Source organism: Balaenoptera borealis (assembly GCF_965194805.1).
Source record: "Balaenoptera borealis genome assembly, chromosome: 7".
Lineage (NCBI taxonomy): Eukaryota > Metazoa > Chordata > Mammalia > Artiodactyla > Balaenopteridae > Balaenoptera > Balaenoptera borealis.
This window is the reverse complement of record NC_138864.1, coordinates 118,495,562-118,515,098: the sequence shown is the minus strand read 5'-3', so window position 1 is coordinate 118,515,098 and position 19,537 is coordinate 118,495,562. Positions and strand designations below refer to the sequence as shown.

The window sequence follows — 19,537 nt, the reverse complement described above, 5'->3', positions numbered from 1 at the left end:
TTTAAACACTGCACCAACTTTATTGTAAACTAATGAGAAATACATTTCCTAATTTTCTGAACCTTAGAGAGAGATTCTTTTGAGCCAGGGCTGTCCTCAAGAGACAATGATGAAAGCTCTGAGAAGCCTTCATCCCAGAAGCTCTGAGAAGAGGCAAAATACATATGTCGCCATGTCAGAATAGGACTGTTTAAAACAGTAGACAACAGCAAAGTTAAATGTACAATTGAAGTGGATACAGATTGCAAATTCTTCGAGTGTGTAGCAAGAGTGTATCTGGTTGTCTTTGCCTTCTCTCAGCACCGGCAGTGCTCAGTAAATGCAGGCAGGATGTAGGTAGGTAAGTTAAGTAAGTAGGTAGGAAGGAAAGAAAGAAGAGAGTTTGGTCAAACAGTATTCATGCAAAGCAGAAACACTTAGAGCTAATATTTGCTTAAAACATCCAACAGTAATGCTTTCGGGGGGAACTTGTTTAAACTGCGGATGACCAGACACCACTGGAGGCTACCCCATCAGACTGTCTGGAGACAGAGTTCTAGGCGCTTGTAGGCGCTTCTTAAGTGATCCTGACATATAACATTTTGAGACCCCTTGAACTATTCTGTAGTATCTCTTTGGAATAAGTACATGAAAGCCATAAGGGATTTTGTAGGCTCAGGTTAATCTGAAAGCTCCAGTAATAAAGATAATAGGTGGCTGATTGGTCTGATTTCAGAGGATGAACTTCGGATTATCCTCCAAGATAAGTGTAAGAATAGCATCAGGATCAGAGGACACTGAAGTTATCAATTCCTATAGCGCAGAGAATGACACGTGAGACTAGCATTCTTTTTGAGCTATTAGCACATGAAAGGGAAGATCCAGAAGCAGGGTAAGTGATCTGGAACACCAATAATTCCCAAGATTTTAGACACCCAGTTCTAGAGAACTGGGAAACTAGAGACCTCTTATCACAGATTCTACTTTATTTAAACCCTTCACAGGAAGGATTCATAGGAAGATTAGGCAAGAATGCTACAGAGCCTCAGGCTGTACTGAGAACTCAGTGATCTAGGTAATAATGTTAGACTTATTAAAAAGGAAACTGAGATGTTGTAATTATATTCATACTCATTATAAACACTCCAGAGTTACAACATGGTGATGTCTTCCATGTCTTAAAATTGAGAAGATGGGCTTCCCTGGTGGCGCAGTGGTTAAGAATCCACCTATCAATGCAGAGGACATGGGTTTGAGCCCTTGTCTGGGAAGATCCCACATGCCGCGGAGCAACTAAGCCCGTGTGCCACAACTACTGAGCCTGCGCTCTAGAGCTTGCGAGCCACAACTACTGAGTCCGCGTGCCACAACTACTGAAGCCCGCGCGCCTAGAGCCCATGCCCTGAAACAAGAGAAGCCACCACAATGAGAAGCCTGTGCACCACAACGAAGAGTAGCCTTTGCTCGCTGCACCTAGAGAAAGCCCGCACACAGCAACGAAGACCCAACACAGCTCAAAATAAATAAATAAAATAAATTAAAAAAAAAAATTGAGAAGATGGAAGTCCCCTTCATCAATGTTATAAAGAGCTGAAATGAGAATCTTATCTGTGAGCACTGAGACTGCCAGAAGACCACATAAGCTAAATTTCAAATCAAACTGTGGAAAAATTGTTCTAGTCACTTGTATGTTTTAATGTGCCTACGCGCCCTGTTGTCCACACTTTGGAAATAATAAGAGTATGGTTATGTGTCCAATGATAAGACAGTGAAAATGCTGGAAGCAGTGATAACTAGGTAATATCATGGATTTATAGCAGGAATGGTTTTACATTTAAAATATTATAGAATAGCATAGGCCTGCTGCAAACTGTTGGGCTTGAAATATAGCCCAAGAAATGTGAATTTCTTCTCGATTCACTTATTATGTAGACATTGTTGAGGATGTAATTCAGTGAGAAATTAATAAGAATGACATACAGTTGAGTCCTGCTATATAATCCAAGTAGGTTTCTCAGAATAAATTTTAATCTGTAAAGTGAAATCCAGAGATATACTTGGGAATCTGAGGAAATGAGGTCAGGTGGGAAGGAAATGTTGAAAATACATACAGAATTTTGTTTCTCCAAAAATTTTCAAACGCTTAACATTTCAAAAGTATATATGATCCCAAAGTTACCATACAGCTCAGTCTAGAGGAGTATCAGAAAAACAGCATTATTATCATTGAACAAGAAATTCTGAGATGCCATCAAAACTTGGACTTGGTTACTGCAGATGGGTTTGTATGCTCAACAACCAATTACAGGAAGCTGGGGTTTATAAATTAGAGAAGATAAACTCTATAACGGAAGTCCAAAAATCAGACCCCTAACAAGACACTGAGAACTTCTTTATGATAAAAATATCAAATCTTTTGAAGGAAGAAATGAAAATGATCTAATTAATAAAGTGGGTGTGCAAAATATGGAAGCCACAGACCCAATTAATCCCCCTGGAATGGAATGAAAAAGAACATAAATAAATACAGCCTCCAGAAACACCACAGCAAATCCTGAGAACATAAGTGACAGAACTGGAACCTGGTGTGTCAAGCACCTGGTATCTCTAAGGATAAGACCATTGACAAGCACATTAAATGAGCAGCAAAAAAACCACGAAGGAAATTTTAAAATAATTTTTTTCAACCATAAGTATTAGATTCACAAAAGATCAATAATCAAGTATTACATATTTGGCACACAGTAGGTGCATGAGAACATTTATTGAATAAATGAACACACTACAGCTATTACAATATAAATATAACTTAGTGACTCATATCCTGGGGAAATATAGATTCACAATAAGTATCAAGAATAAGTTAATAGCAAGGTACGAAAAAACATGAAAGTTTAATGTGGACAGACTTTCAAATGAAGGCCCTAATATATAGAGGAAAATGTTGGGTTATTCAAGCAAGACATACTATTAATAATGAGGCAATCATCAAAAAAGAGAAAAAAAAGGCAATCAGCAATTATAACAGATGTCACAACCAGTGGTGGAAATAAAAATATACTTGTATAAGGCAGTAATTGAGAAGTCTATAAACACGTGATCCTTGATGGGCAGATATGAAAAAGAACTGTTATAAAAGAGATCAGCTTTTGTTTCCTAATTGAAGTTAGAAGAAAATGGTTTAAGAATGGCAAAATCCTCACAGCCTCACTACCTAAATAGAGAATAATAACGTTTATAAAAATTATTTATAGTCACTAATAAAGTGGATTTAAATATTTTATCCCTTTTGTAATTCTAGAAAAGAGATCATCCACTAGACTGGGGAAAAAATGGATATGCAAATCATCTGAAAATGGATAATCAGATGCATGGAGAATGAAGTACCTAATTATCTAACATGTGGGGGGATTTGGTTAATTTATCTGAGGTCTTTCCACAGTTATCTGTATTGCTAAGCTCTTGTCCTTATTTACTTGGCTGCTGTGATGTCTCAATAATTTAGCAAGCGGAACCTTTAGAAGGGTTATAATAATTATGGCAACATCACTAAGCTGACATGAATGGAACATTAACCCAGATATTGGCTCACTTCTCTAGATGAGCAACTTACTTATGTTCTGGTTTCCAAACTGTTTTTTTATTAGGTTGGACGAAGACCAAATGAAGTTTTACCCTTCCTTACCCTATGCACACCCCGGTTCCTAGGTTGAAAACCTAGAAGCCCAGGGAGCCAGGAGTGTAGGGAGCGGTACCTTCATGATGAAGAAGAGGGTGATGATGATGACAACATTGACTTTTGGGTGGATCCACACAGCTGACTGGCCCAGGCTCTCAGGGTCCCCTACATGCTTTACCCATGTGTTGTTGTCAAACAGGGTACTGATGGCTTCCCGAGGCATCAACTGTGAGAGGAGGAAGCAAAAGGGAGCAGTTCTCCAGGGATGTTCGGTACTTCCATTTTTCTAAGAGAACTAATTCCCCAGTTTCATTTTTCATGGGACACTTTTGCTTTTTTCTCAGGGAGAGAGTCTATCCTTGGGCAAAAGCACATATGCTCAGAAGCCTGAGGGACACCTGTGCTCTTTCCTCTTTTCCATGTGGCCCCGTCCTGGCTTGGTTCCAGTCATGTGCTCAGTGACCTGACTCCCACCCTCAGAGGTCACCCATGGAGCTGACCTCTCCAGCCATGAATTGTCCCATTCCTGGTGGAAAGGTGAAGGAGGCGATGACAAAGGTAACAATTCCAGGATAGAGCAGGCGGCTGAAAAAGAAACAGAATTAATCCTCACCCTAATTTAGCCAGGCCACAGTGGACAACTCTCTGGACTCTGGTAAGCCGAAGTTTCCTGGAGTCTACAGTAGTCTCAGGCCATTAGACAGAGCATTCTCTCCACCAACAAGCAATCTTTAAAGGGGAAACCGCACCATTCAGCCCTGGTAGAGTATCAGGGCTTCTATATTTTATCACAAGCCACCTAAAGGCATTTAACGCCTTCCACAAAGATTAAAAGGGAGGAACTCTTGGAGAAACCAGAAGGTAAACAGGTAGGGCAGAAGAAGGGCGGTGACTCACTGCTTAGCCAGAAACCGGCTGAGGGCCTTGTGCTTTCGGACGCTGAGCATGACTTGGCGATGCAGGTACACAAATACAGCTCCCAGGAACCCACAGCAAATCCTGAGGGTGTAAGTTATGCAGAAGTGAAACCCTCATCCCTCGGGCCTGGCCACCGCAGGGAAACAAATGCCAGGCACACACCTTCCCTTTCTACCCACCTCCCCCCAACAATTTACACTTCACCCACACCAACCCCACCTTCCCAGCTTGGGTCCCTTCCAATGCAAAGCCACGCCCCAGCCCTGGTTCCCCACTATCCCCCAGAGCAGACAAACCCACTGACCCGATGGCTGCAAAGGCTGGGAGTTCCTGCAGGTCAAAGGGGAAATCCATTCGGAAATTGGTTCTGAAGAGAGCTGTGATGGTGACTATGGGATGGAAAGGCCAAGGATTATGGTGGGAGCATCACAGAAACCCACCGAGAAGGAACCAGGGTCATAGGTTTTAAGGATTAAAGCTTCCTCCCATCCCAATGTCTCCTCTTCTATTTGATTTCCTTTTTCTAACACTACTGGCAGAGACACTCTCCCTTATTCCATGACCTGTATCCTTGACCTATATATACCCTTGGGCCTTGGTCTCACTTCCCAAATGATGCCATCCACTCCTTTTCTGCACTGCCCCACAGAGCTTCCCTCCACGCCCCATTACCAGCCTCCCTATTTCACATTGCCTCCACCCCAGGGCTCCCCTGTTACCAGCATCCTTGTTCCACACGGCTAGCACTCGGAAAACAAAGGCGCTGAACGTGGCTGCAAAGAATCCTCGCCAGTAGTTCCTCACGGCAAAGTAGGTAGAGGTGACCTCGATGCTAAACAGCACTCCTGTAGGGGCAAGGAAGTAGGGTCAGGTGCAGACAAAAGTGTGAGGCTCTCTCCCACACTCCCACCCCGTGGACCCAAGGAGCTTTTGCTGAAACTTCAATCACAGGGGCAGCAGTACTGGGAGGTGATGATCTCTTAGAGTGTGCCATGCTCTAAACCATATACCTGCTCATGCTAGCAGTTTTTTGCAGGCCAGGGATGTGGTTCAACAAGATACAGAGAGAATGGGAAATGAGGGGGTTTAACCCACAAAACCTGAGGGTCAGGTGGTCGTGCCCTCTCCATCCCTTAGAAAGCAAGGTTGGGTGGGATTCACAGTTGTCTGATATCCACAGGGATCTGAAAAATTTCTGCAAGAAAAGTTACAAAAGAGAAAGCTTCCAGAGCAGGTGCTCACCAGAGTGCCAAGCAGAGCTCAAGATTTACAGGGACTCTCCTTAACACCCCCTTCAACCTCTCCTCCCTTCTCCCATGCACCACGTACCATGCAACTTTTAGGGAAGAAATAAGAAAAATGAATAGGAAAGGGCTTTGTGAGAGCTGACAATACTCAATATTGCAAGAAAGGAAAGAGGATTCATCCACATTTTTAAAAAAATTAATATTAAAAACCTGACTGAAAAGGACCAAATCCAGGGGGAAAACCAAGAGGCCAGAAGAAGCTATAAACAATTATGCTTAAGAAAGGTGGGTGATGATCCCCGGTCAGGGAACTAGATCCCACGTGCATGCCGCAACTAAGAGTTCGCATGCTGCAACTAAGACCTGATGCAACCAAATAAACAAATACTTTTTTTAAAAAAAGAAAGGCGGGTGAGGTAGAAGGAAACCTAATTAAGAGTCCTAAGTTGTACTGTTTCTGAGAGTAGATGCTGGAACACAAATGAGAAGGAAAATAGATAGAAAAATGGCAAGAGTTGGTGGAGACAAAGTAAGGAAGCTAATAAGGGTATAAAAGATAGACTCAAAAGATGCAAAGAGGGCTTCCCTGGTGGCACAGTGGTTAAGAATCCACCTGCCAACGCAGGGTCGAGCCCTGGTCCAGGAAGATCCCACATGCCGCGAAGCAACTAAGCCCGTGTGCCACAACTACTGAGCCTGCGCTCTAGAGCCCGTGAGCCACAACTACTGAGTCCACATGCCACAACTACTGAAGCCCGTGAGCCTAGAGCCCATGCTCCGCAACAAGAGAAGCCACTGCAATGAGAAACCCGCGCACTGCAATGAAGAGTAGCCCCTGCTCGCCACAACTAGAGAAAGCCCCCATGCAGCACCAAAGACCCAAAGCAGCCAAAAATAAATAAAGGAAAAAAAAAAAAGATGCAAAGAAAAAAAGTCTTTAAACATACCAAGAATCAGGGAATAGACTGTGATTAGATGCAAAGTAAAAACTTACAAGAGAATTACCTAACACCTGGCTAAGCCTCATTTTTATCGGAAATGAAGAAGGAAAACAAGGAAATGCAGCCCATAATTAGATGAATGGAGAAGAGGCCCAGACCTAGGAAAGCCCATGAACTAGATAAGGTTCGTCTCCCCTTGCTCTCTGCGGGAACGGCTGCTGGCCAGCCCAAGACCCCCAACCTGTTCTTCCTGCAGGTGGCCTCTCACATCTGAGCCATTTTCTTCTCCCTGTTCTAGATTCAAAAGTCACATCTCCTGAATCCCTCAGAACCCCAGCCCTCTCCTCCGCAGGTGACAGTCAGTGATGACAGGAAGTTATTTATGCCAAGGGAGTGTGGTTACTCCCTCGTGGAGTAGCTGCTGCATTTGGACAGAGGATTCCTCATGGTTGGCTCAATGGCGCCTTCTCTGGGAAGGTATCCCCGATCCCCCTCCGCGGGTAAAAACAGTCCTGCCCTTACCTTGTTCTCTCGGAATTCTGGACCATCAGAGCACTTAGCAATTTCAGATATAGTTGTTTATTTACATCTCTGAGTTCCCCCAGGATTGAAAGTTCCTTGGAACCCAACACCTAACACAGTGCCTGGTACATAATCAGGGCTCAAGGCCTGTTCTATGGATGCACAGAAGGGAGACGGGGGAGGGGGACGGGGAAGGAAGAACGAGAGCAGAAGAGAATAGATGGGTGGCATTTCAGAAAACAGGGAAGCTGAGGGACAGAGCTTTGCTAACCACCTATCGCCCCTGCTCCCCAAATCTTATCAGGTAAGGCAGCTGTTTCCTTGGCCTAAAAGGAGGATTTGACACAGGGGGGAGTCAGGTAGAGCAAGTCTCTGCTTTTCTTTACCAGTAACAAAACCAAAGTCGGCTTTGACTTGTCGGATGTAAACTATCCAACTCATGAATAGTTTACGACCAGTTTTTGAAATCCTAGGCTAGATTTTCTTTCCTGCCATGTGGTTCTGGGACACCTTCTCTAACAGTCTGTCACTGTGTACTTCGGAATGAGAGCTCATTTTCATATTCGCCTGAGCCAGACAGAAAATGTGCTGCTAAGAGGAAACAAAGCATTAAAAACACAAACAGCATTTGGAAACTCTCTAGTCTCCCAGGTTCCGTAATATTGCTCTCTTTCCCACCCTGAAGGCTCCTCTCTGTCTTCTCCCCTGGCGCCTTTGCCTCTGCCCAGCCAGCGCCTTGTCCTTGGTCTCCGACAATTGCTACTCATAGACACACTCTCTCAATTTCATTCATGCCCACGGCTTCAACTACCACCTCCATGCTAACCTACTGGTTAACAAAGCCATGCTTTCAGCTCAGTTCCTGAACTTCAGACTCACCAAGCCAGCTGCCTATTTGACATCACTTGGAGACGCCACAGGAACTTCAAACGCAAGGTATTCAGAGTGAAATGTATCAGCTCCCCCAGACCTGTTTCACTCCCTATATTCCCTATCTTGCTTGCATCCACGCCATTTCCCTCATTATAAAAATGGAAGTTAGCGTAGATTCCTCCTCCTTTCTTACCTTTCACATCCTCACATAAATCAGCCACCAGGTCCCATCGATTTTATTTTCTATCACCCATATATATCATCCTGTTCTCTATCTCTTCTGCCTCTGCCCAGTTCGGTCTCTCATCATCTAGCATCAGCACTATGACAATAGTCTTCTTGTTAATCTTGGATAAATCCTGTTAATCCACAGGCCAGTTCTGTCCTGCACAGATCTGCCAGAGTTGGTCATGTCACTTCCTTATTTAAAATTCTTCCATGGCTCCCCTTCACCCATGACAGCGTTTCCCAAAGTCAGGTCCATGAGATACTATGAGTTCCATAAGAAGGTCCTTGCAAAAAGAATTCTGTGGGAAATGCTACACTTGGGATAGTCACAATACATGTCAGCATATCAAACGTTCTGATAACTCTTCCAGTTTAAAAAACTACCTTTTGAACCCAGTATTTTCCAACTTATCTGATCTTGGAGCACTGTTTACAGGTTATGTCTATTAACACCATGAACTGTGTTCCATAAAACACATTCGGGCTAATTCTAGCCTAGAAAATGAAATCGACATTCTTGTGCATTTCCTATGAGGACCTTCATGATTCAGCCCCCACGTACCTATCCAGACCCATTTTCTGTCATTCCTTCCCCTGTATCCTCTAGAAATGCACATATATGTTAATTTTAGTCCCTTACATCTTGACTTTGCAATGCTGTCTCCTCTCTCTCCAGAATATCTTCCTTGCACTTTGCCCAGGCTGCCACTGGGACGCTTCCTGAGTAAACTGTGATGGTCTACTTGCCTTCCTGTCTACCCTTTCAGCCGTGGGTACCTGAGAGCACAGGAACCAGCACAGCGCCCAGAGGGCTCACGGCACAGGGCACATATGGAAACAAAAACATATTTGCCATTTTAGCCAAACACCGAAGCAAATTTCTTTCATCGGTGTAAGGAATTAAGAGTTGACCATATAGTGAATAAATATTCTAATACTAATTTTTTTATTTTAGAATTAGCCTATGTTCATAAAATAAAAGCAATCAAGTAATGTTATCTGCAAATTCATTTAATATTTGCCACTTATTACAAACATCTTGAAAACAGCATTTTAACTTTTCAATGCTTAACATTTTCTCAAGAGCCATGTTTTATCTGTAACTTTTCTATTTGCCTCTCCCATTCTCTACACAGGATCATGAAGAACCTTCTTCATTCACCCCAGAAATTCCAGTTTTATGCAAAAAAATTCATATTCTCTTTACTTTAAAAGAATCTGATTAAAAACAAAAATAAAAACAAAAAAATGCTACCTTTCTAAAAATGTTCTTCAGACCTTCTGGATTTGTAAGGCAAAAGACCAAATAAAGGTGAAAGCGGGTATAAATGCAAGTGTGAACATTTAATGTGTGCAGAAATTCAAACACACTACCCTTCCCTGGCTGGAGACTATGACTTTAATGACAAGAGCTGACAACAAGAGTGCAAACAGGATGCCAGCTGACGTGTTCGCTGACATTGGTGCAGTGTCAGTTCAAGAGAGCATGGTACATTTTCATTAACTGTAAATGTTTATCCATATATCGTTCCTGAGCCAAGTCATCTGAGTTTCCTGAAGACTCCTCTATGAAAGGACTGATTACATGTTCATAATTGAAAGATACCTCTAACAGCTGGTGCGTTTAAGAAGCATATGCCTTTCCTGCAGTTTTGCTTCTCAGATTGTCAACACGGTGTCTTTTTTTATCACCAATGAATCCAATGAATGATCTATATAATCCTTGCTCTGTTAATCTGGTTATAACTGCTATCAATGAGTAAATAAACAGATACAACAGCTTTCTCTGACCATGCCCACTTGTTAGTTATTCAGGACAAGGAAAATAATCTGAAAGGTTACCCTTTGACTAACATTAGTAGAAAGAGCTAAACTCAATCTTAAATTGCTGCCAAGGAAAAACGACACTTTAACTTCCACCTGTAGTCCTCATTTAAAGCTGATTATTGGGACTTCCCTGGCGGTCCAGTGGTTAAGACTCCGCGCTCCCAATGAAGGGGGCACAGGTTTGATCCCTCGTCGGGGGGACTAAGATCCCGCATGCCCCAAGGCACGGCCATAAAACAAAAAATAAAGCTGACTATTAATCTAAATAAGGTCCATCTAAACTTCCGTGTCCTTAACAACATACAACCAAAGGTAAGTCTTCCCTTGGAGAAGAAAATACATAGAGATGTCAATTATACTTCAATTAAAACCAACAATGACAAAAATGAATTATTCAAGAGCAAAAAACCAAGAGGAACATACATAGAAGTCCCCTGTTAGAAGATGTAATAAGTGAAGGGCAAAAATATCCAACAATACAAAGGGTTTTAATATAAGTACGGGACCCATAAAGGCCGCCTCGGTTTTCCTTCCTGGCGCTACCACTTATTAACAGGATGACCTTGCTCAAGTCACTAACTCTCTCTCTTCCTTAATATAGATCTCATCCAGCTTTGGGCAGGAAGGGATGTAAAGTCCTTAGAACATTGCCCGCGCATAGTAAATGCTCATTAAAAGTTAGCTATTCTTGCTTTACTCTTGTTTCAACTGCTCATACTCGAACTTGGGGATGCTGACAAAAACTGTTTTGGGAGCAAGCCCAGGCAAGTGGACAGACGTAGGCGGGGGTAAATCACTTGCCTCCAAGTGGTGTCCCAAAGCAACAGCCGACTCCTACTGCACAGCCCACGGTCAGCATATCAGTGTAATAGTATGGTTGCTACTAGGGGAGACACAGACAAAGAGCCAGATGGGAGGGATGGGCAGGGGGGCAGAAGAGGAAAGGAGAACAGGCAAAGGTGGGGAATAAAGAAGGAGCGGCTTAAGTCACAGGGAATCACAGTGGCCCCGTCTCCCCCCTGCGATCCCAGGCCAAGAGAAACTCAGTTAGTTTGGCAGACAGGAAGTGATCTCCTAGCACAAGGCCAAACATAGAAAATGAAATAAATGTTAGGCAAATATATGGAAGGAAGGTCAGCCAATAAATGGTCACCAGAGAGGGGCTGGAGATGGGGACAATCAGGGCAAGAAGTGTCAATAGCAAGAGAGGCAGGAAAGGACTTCAGACAAACAGCACCAATAAAGCCGGCAAGAAATAGCCACCAGCCTCAAAAGAACAGCTCTGTGGTAAAAAAAAAAAAAAAAAAAAAAAAAAAAAGCTCGGGTGCCTGGAGACCAGGGCCTGTGATCCAGGGTCACACCCTGAAGGCCCACCCCCACCAGCCCCTGCCGCGAGCGCCCCTCTCCACCCCAAAGCTTGTGGCAACCACTCCAACCCCTCAGGCCACCGGGGTAGGGAGGAAGTGGGACTTGCCTCCGACAGGGGCGGCAAAGCAGCATCCCACGCCCACCGCGCAGGCCGACACCAGGAGATCAAGCCGCCCAGGCACAGTCTGCAACAGAGAAGCTCGCGGACAGGGCGGGTGGAGGGCTGGGGCGGGGGAGAGCGCGCGAGACGGGGTGGAGGGGCAGGAACAACAAAGGGACGGGGCGGCACCGGAGGGGAACTGACACCGGGGCGGCCGAGGAACGGACCACGTGCCGAGCCCCGATGCGGGGGCAGGGATGGGGGCGGGGGTGGGCGTCAAGGAACGGGCACAGGCTGAACAGCGGCATCGCGTGGCTGGAGTAGGCGGGTGGCGCCACGTGTGGGGGGACGAGGGAGCGTGGGTTAGCGCGGTGCCCAGCTCAGCATCACGGCCAAGGCAGCCCTGCCGCACCCGCCAGCGCGCACAGCCCCAGCTCCTTTTACCTTCTCAGCCTTACCTCGTACACCCCACAGAGCACGGACATGAACTTGCTGAGGACAGCGGCGCAGATGCTGGCAATGTGGACAAAAGGGCCCTGGGAGACAGGAGGGGGATGAGGGGTCAGGGGCAGGGGGCCGGATGGGGGGCTTGGTGGCATTCTTAGACAGACATTGGTTGCTCCAGGCACTGTACCAGGGGCTGGAAATACAGACGTGAGCAAGATAGAGGTTCTGCCTTCGCAGAGCTTCATCCCAGGGAGGAAGGGGGGTGATACGCCAGCATATTATCATTTCAGAAAATGTCCCCCGCTCGCCACAACGAGAGAAAGCCCCCGCTCAGCAACAAAGACCCAACGCAGCCATAAATGCATATATACATACATATATACATACATACATTTGTTTCAAAAAAAGGGGAAACAAAGAAAATGCTAGGGGCTAAGAAGAAATTGAGGGAGGGTCAGAGGAGAGAGAGAGACAGGAAAGCTGAGGGTGGGATGGCGAAGGTCACAACTGAGTAAGGCCTTGATGGAAATGAGGCGTGAGCTGCATGGGCACCGGGAAGAAGAATGTTCCAGGCTGAGGGGACAGCAAGTGCAGGAGCCCCAAGAGGGGGGCAGGCTCGCGCAGTTGAGTGGCAGGAAGTGCCTTGTCACTCAAGCTCGGGGAAGGAGGGGCAGCCTGATCACTATAGCCCCCCTGGCTGCAGCGGGGCGGTGGTGGGGGGGGGAAGGTGCATGAGCATAACCTTGAAAAAACACACAGCCTCTTCTAGGTCTCAGTTTTCACAGAATGTGTCTGGATTGTCTCTAAGTCAGTGGTTCTCAACTGGGGGAGATTTTGCCCCCAGGGGACATTTGGACATCTGGAGACATTCTGATTGTCACAACGGGGGTTGCGGGGGGCGGGGGGGCGGGGGGGGGCGGGAGGACTGCTGCTGGCATGTAGGGGGTAGAGGCCAGGGAGGCTGCTAATCATCCTACAATGTACGGGACGGCCCCCCAGAACCAAGACTTACTCAGCCCCAAATGCCCACAGTGCCCAGGATGCGAGATTCTGCTCTAAGGTGCTCCCAGGGCTGATGAGGACCTTCCCATGTCTCTCTCCTCCGGAATCCCCATGGCCCACGGCTGCCCCCGGAGCTCCCTCTAGACTCAGTGCTGCCCTCTGCCTGAGGACCTGCCCAGCTCACCCCACAGTAACTGGAGTCCTACCTCTTTCCCCACAGGGATGCCACTGCCCAGCCCCGCAGTCAGGGCCACAACCTTGGCCACGAAGGCCTTGAGGGTGAGATATTCCTTCAGGACAACACCGCGAAGTATTGTCTTCATTTCAGGGATTCCAGAGCCTAAAAGGGTTTTTAAAAAATGATTGTGTGCATGTTCAAGCTGGAGGTTAAAGGTAGATGGACATCCAGATAGTGGACATGGGGGTGGGGTGAGAGGTCTGTGGGGGAGGACAGTAGCAAAACAGCGAAAGGACTGTCAGGGGGGTTGGGGAGGGAGAGAGGGGAGCGCGAGGTCTACAGGCCAATGAGATTCTGCTGGATTATGTTGATGGCATGATGGGGTAGGATCTGGGAAGTTCTCACCGACAGCCTGGGGAGAGATGAGGTGGCAGAAGAGGGCACTGAAGAGGATGAGGATGAGTGGGAAGGTGACCCAGACCAGGAACTGCAGAGGCAGGTTGGGCTGCATCTGGTAGTAGGTCCACTTGTAGGCTGCAGAGACAGGTGTCTGGGCTTAGTCCTATGTGGATGGCATGTTGCCGCCATCCCACACTCGCGGAATTGGACAGCGTGCTAGGAGCGTGCTCCCGCCATGGCTATCCCGTTCGACCTCGGAGATGGCACTGTTCTCATTTGACACATGGGGGGGGGTCTAAGCTGGGGGATGAGACGTGACCCGTTCAAGTTCCCACCACTTGTAGGAGGTCAAGTGGGCGCCAGTGCAGCAAACCACACTCTGTGGGCGCTTCGTTAGAGGCTGTGGCGCACCCAGCCACCCCGGTTAACCCGGCACTGAGGGGCTCCTGGGACTCCAGGTGTTTCCAGTTGCCTGAACTGAAAAGTCCTAGGAGAACTAGGACAAGTTGGTCACCCTGTGAGAGGGGTCCCCACAGCTCAGCTGGTAGCAGGTGGGAGGGGCAGAAAAAATGGATCTGGGTCTGGGTCTGGGTCTGGGTCTGGTCTCATCCTGGGCCAGAGCTACACCTGATCTCCTCTTTGCACCATCCTCCTCCCAAAGCACCCCCAGCTTACCCTAGGTCGAAACTCTAGATCAACTGCAGTATGGGGAGGGCTGAGGGCAAAGGGCCAGGTTAAACCTACCCTGAAGGGTTTTGGCACTGACATAATCCATGCACCAGCTAATCAGAGCCATAAGCAGCCCCAGAAGCACCAGAAAGATCCAGTCTTCCCCTAATTTTCTTCTCATCATGAGTCCCAGACCGTGGATACAACCTAGGGAAAGAAAGTAAAGAGAAGCAGGTAACCAGTCACTGCTCTGTGTGTGTGGCCGAGGATGGGAGGTGTAGGGCCCTCGGCGTCTTGTCTATACGTCGCATTCCCTGAGTTTCTTCTCACCTCTCTGCCCTTCAGAAGGCACCAAAGTCCAATTCCCCATGGGCCACTTGATTCCTTTCTAAACCCTAGTTTCTTGGGGCTGCGTGGGAGGGATAGTAGGAAGGCAGAGTGAGAAGGACACGGGAGCCATGTCTTCTCCTTAATACTTGGAGGAGGGCTTTGGTGTGTGTGTGGGGATGGTGAGCCAGAAATATGCAACAGGTCTTCTGAGTTAGTGTCCTAATCCCTGTACCTCCTTCCATCCCACATTCCTTTACTCCCCAGTCCCCATCACCTTGGCATTTAGAATAGTGATTCTCATCCTTGTTATCCATGGAAGCACTGGAGTCCGTCGTCTTGGGCATCCCCGTGTCCTGCTCCTTGTCTGAGAACTGCTCTTTGTGATGACCATAGATCTGGACAGAGGGAGATGGGAAAGGTCTGTCTTGTTGAAGAGTTAAAAGAAATAGAGGGAAGCAGATAGACCCACAGATAAAACAAACAAACAGCTTTTTAAAATCCTGGGTGTTGAGGGCCTCGGGCAGGGTCACTTTGTGGTCATCCGTGCCCTCCACTCCCCACTCTCTGTCTGCACTTTTCCCACTCCTCACCCTTGTCTATCCATCCACACCCTTGCACATCTGTAGTCATCTTGGTCAACAGCAGCCTTCATCAAGGGGACCAATTTCTACTCTGAAGTAGGGATACAAAAACTGTGCTAAGGGCTTCCCTGGTGGCACAGCGGTTAAGAATCCACCTGCCAGTGCAGGGGACACCAGGACACCAGGGTTTGAGCCCTGGTCTGGGAAGATCCCACATGCCGCGGAGCAACTAAGCCCGTGTGCCACAACTACTGAGCCGGTGCTCTACAGCCCGCGAGCCACAACTACTGAAGCCCGCGCGCCTAGAGTCTGTGCTCCACAACAAGAGAAGCCACCGCAATGAGAAGCCGGCACCACAACGAAGAGTAGCCCCTGCTTGCGACAACTAGAGAAAGCCCGTGCACAGCAATGTACACCCGATGTAGCCATAAATAAATAAATAGATACATACATACATAAATGTATTTTTTTTTAAAAACTGTGCTGATACTGGGCATGTGCATCAATTACATGTTTTTGTGTCACTGTTTCCTGTGTCTCAGCCTCTCTCTTGCTCCCCCAGACCCCCTCACACTGATGTGGATGGGGTAAGGAAAGACGAGCAGGTGACTCTTCGTTGCTCTTGGCCTTGGTGTGTCTAGCTTTAATGAGGCCCCTCAGATGCCCTGCCAGGCTTAGAGAAAGCCCATCCACCTCCCCTTCCTGTGCTCAAATGCACAAACTGGACCCAGCCCTGATAAAGCAAGTCAGTCCACTTCCTCCTGAAGTAGAGCTTGTGTGTTTGGGGTGTGTGTGTGTGTGCGCGTGTGTGTGCGCGCGCAAGGTCTCTAACTGCCCCTCCTCCACTGCACTAACTCCATCCTCTGGAGCCGGGGTCAGGCCAGGCCATGCTGCTGGTTCTGGGAGAGCCTGGGTGGAAGAGATCTGATTTCACAATACAAGAAGTAGAGTTTATGCCTGAGTCCTGGACAGGCGCGCACTAACACCCTGCTCACGGCTCTTTCGTCTTCTGGGATGAGGTGTGTGACTGAGAGAAGCCGTGTTTCCCTCTGTGCCCCCCCTGGCCCCCAGGAGAAGACACTGCCCACAGGGGGCCAGCACACAGGCTGCCTCAGCCCCCTTGGTTCCCAGGCTGGTGGAGACGAGAAGAGGGTGCTCCATACCAAACCTGGGCTGGGAAACACTGAGAGAGCCGGATCGGTGCTGGCTGGACCAGGGTTCACCAGTCGAGCAGGGCTGGGAGGGCAGGGAGAAGTCAAGCCTGAAAGCATTCGCAGCGTCTGGATTCCTGAACAAAAACACCCGTGTGTGTAGGGCTGGGGCTGGGGATGGGAGGATGGATGAAACGATGCTGACAAAATACTGATAACTGATCATTGGGCAAGGGGTACTTGGGCATTCATTACACTGCTCTTTCTGCTTTTGTATAAGTGTGAAATTTCCGTAATAAAATTTAAACAGAGAAAAACTTAAGTCCAAACTCCTCTTCTTTGCTTTCAGGGCCCTTTGGAGACCAGCCCAACCCTACTTCCCAAGTCACTTCAGCATTCCTTTTCAACAGGAAGCTTCATGCTAGTGTACCTGGTTTCCTCACTGTCACCAGAAGGTGCCATAACTGCACCTTTACTCAAGTTGTCATCCCACCCAGACCGCCTACACGGTGACAGTGAGCCCAGGGCCATGAGGAGAGGTCTTTCTGTCCAACCCCACACAGTGTTCCAGGGTCCCCTCCTCCAGGAAGCCCACTCTGACTCACCATTGGAGCCTCTGCTGGCTTTTGTGTCCCAGTCCCCACCTGATTCTCCGGGGCCGCCCTTACCCACCACCCTCGGGATGGATCAGGGCTGAGACATGGATCCTCTTGACCCCCTGCGCTGAGATCACCAGCCCAGGCCAGCCCTCAGCTTCCCAGTCCTGTCTAGACCCCATAAACTAGAGGAACCACAGCCCACCCCCCTCGCTGGCTGAAACACTTTTAAATCTTGCTTTCCTTGTCCTCCTGACAGGTTCCATCCTGTCGCTCTCTGCATGCACATTCACTCGCTAATCCTAACCTGTGTATTTATCTGTGACAAGCTCCCAGCCTGTCTTTCAGCGGTGCTCATCCCATTGCCCTTTCCTAGATGTCTAGAAGCCCTGGAGGGTATTTATCCCTGGACATCCCTAATTAGTTCACAAGCCCCTCTCTCTGGGTACAGACCTCTGTACCTTTCCAGATGCCTGCCATTTCATCGGTTCTTACTTAATTAATCCTCCCACCTGAAAGTTTGATTATATTTCTTCTGCTCATTTGACACTGGTCTATCTTTGATCACTGATACGCAATTCAGTCCTTTTTCTCCACTCATCCCAACTCTTCTGCCTTCTGCAGAAGTGCTGATTTGTGTGTGTCCTGCCGAGGGTGGGGAGGGAGAAATCCGGTGGTGTCTGCGCGCGGGTGAGGGTGTAAGGACAGCTCAGAGGTGTGGTCCCCTCTGCCACTCACCTCGTGTGGGTTATGTAAGCACGAGCTTGTCATGCATGTGTGGCTCTGCCGTCTCCCCCCAGGATTCGGGGGTTCTGTTAGTAAAGCTTGTGTTAAAGTACGCGTGTATCTCTGTATAAGGAGCTCACAAGGCTGAACCCAGACCTTTGAAGAATGTTCATATTTTGAACACATGACCGCGTACTTTTTCAAGTTAAAAAGATCACACTGCTCCCTCTTTTCACCTGATTCCTCTTTTCCCCCAATCCATGGCACCACCGTCTCCTCGAATCCACCGCCCCCTCCCCTTAGGACTTTACCTGTGTGGGGCGGGCGTTGGGACGGGGGCCTGCATCCCTCTGGAGCCTGTGCTGCAGGTCCCCACTCTTGGAGGGCAGTCCGTAGCTGGTGCAGTGTTCAAAGGGCATGTACTGGTACTGGGGGGCGCTACCCCACCAGCTGGGCTCAGCCCCATGCCGCTGGGACCCAGACGGCTCCATGCTCCCTCCCCCGGCCAGGCCTCGGCCTGCTTGCCCCTGCCCTCCCCCCAGTACAGCTCCTTAAGCCTGTCCGCCTGCCTGTCCCCAAGGCGTCTGGGGCAGAGTGCCCACCCCCAGCTATTTATAGCCATCTCTCCGTCACATGACCCCCCCCTTGCCACATCTGATCTGCTTGGGGTCGAAGCAGGTGTGAGAGGCGTGCGGGGGAGGGGTTGGGATGAGAACCTGTGGGACAGCCCCGCAGGGAATTCCCTCAGCAGGGCCAGCACCGTCCCCCTCCTTAGTCACTAGGAGGCTCCCAGCCCCAAGCCACTGACTGGTCCGGCTATAAGTATTGCCCAGACCAGGATGGAAAACGGCTTCGCATGCTCTCAGACCTGTGTGCTGCCCCGAGTCTGCATCCTCTAAGCAACCCACCTCTTTTCTCCAGTCTGTGGGGAGGTGAGGGCTGAGGGGCTGGATGGAGCAATCCTAGGGTCTGGAAACATTGGGGAGCAACTCACCTGGGAGAGTAACCGGTGCCTCTCTGCCATCTTTCCCTGCGGGGTTGTTCCCAGCTCTGTGTCTTCCTGAGGTTTAGTTCTCATCTGTCAGACCAGCTCCCCCAACCCAGCCAGTGTTCAGCTTTCTGCTCCAGCTCTGCCTTTTCTGTCTGCCAGAGGCTGCTGGTGATGCTCTGGGGTCATCCCCTTGACCACACCTTCATCACCCCCTGGGTGTGGGACACAGGGGTGATAGCCTTGCGCTCTGGCATTTCTCCCACGTCCCAGACTGATACACGTCAGCCACGCCAGCAGCCGGGATGCACAGGGAGGGACTGGGCCTCCGTTTAGACGGTGGCGCATCCCTCGGAGGTCTATCAGGGCAGGTTAGATAAGGGGGGAGAAGGGGAAGTGGGCCAGGGGAACGAGGGAGGCCGGGGAGGGAAGGGAAAGGGCGTTTCTCGTGATGAGCCCGACAAACATAAAAGATGACAGGGAAGTACTCTGACATTCTTCCCTTTTCAGGTCAATAAATAATTTTTGGCCAAGGCCAAACTACTCTACCTGGCATCACACTTTTTTTAAAACCAATTTTCCTAGTACAGTTCTTCCCCTCTGAGCTCATCACTATAGAATAAAATTGATAAACACGAGCCAATGTGTGGTTCGGGATCCATCACCAAGTGAGGTCTGTCCCAGGACAGCCAAAGTTCAGGGACACCAAACATCTGGTCTACAATTACATTTTGTTCTAGGCTAAATGGGACTGTCCAAAGCAGGTGGGAAAATGAATACCATTAAAA

General features: G+C 48.3%; 1 protein-coding gene across 1 annotated transcript in view; it reads right to left on the bottom strand.

Annotated features, from left to right (window-relative positions):
* Positions 1 to 18,341, bottom strand: part of CLCN1 (chloride voltage-gated channel 1) — a 32,703-nt gene extending 14,362 nt beyond the window's left edge. Inside the window, exons 1-12 of the mRNA XM_082400434.1 lie at positions 18,073 to 18,341; positions 14,982 to 15,102; positions 14,453 to 14,584; positions 13,715 to 13,843; positions 13,338 to 13,471; positions 12,141 to 12,218; positions 11,016 to 11,094; positions 5,296 to 5,421; positions 4,881 to 4,965; positions 4,556 to 4,657; positions 4,159 to 4,243; positions 3,735 to 3,884 (exon numbers count right to left, since the gene is read on the bottom strand). Of these exons, the coding sequence (XP_082256560.1) occupies positions 3,735 to 3,884; positions 4,159 to 4,243; positions 4,556 to 4,657; positions 4,881 to 4,965; positions 5,296 to 5,421; positions 11,016 to 11,094; positions 12,141 to 12,218; positions 13,338 to 13,471; positions 13,715 to 13,843; positions 14,453 to 14,584; positions 14,982 to 15,102; positions 18,073 to 18,252 (1,401 nt within the window). The 5' untranslated portion in view covers positions 18,253 to 18,341. The remainder of the gene's footprint in view (positions 1 to 3,734; positions 3,885 to 4,158; positions 4,244 to 4,555; positions 4,658 to 4,880; positions 4,966 to 5,295; positions 5,422 to 11,015; positions 11,095 to 12,140; positions 12,219 to 13,337; positions 13,472 to 13,714; positions 13,844 to 14,452; positions 14,585 to 14,981; positions 15,103 to 18,072) is intronic.
* Positions 18,342 to 19,537: the final 1,196 nt, after the last annotated feature.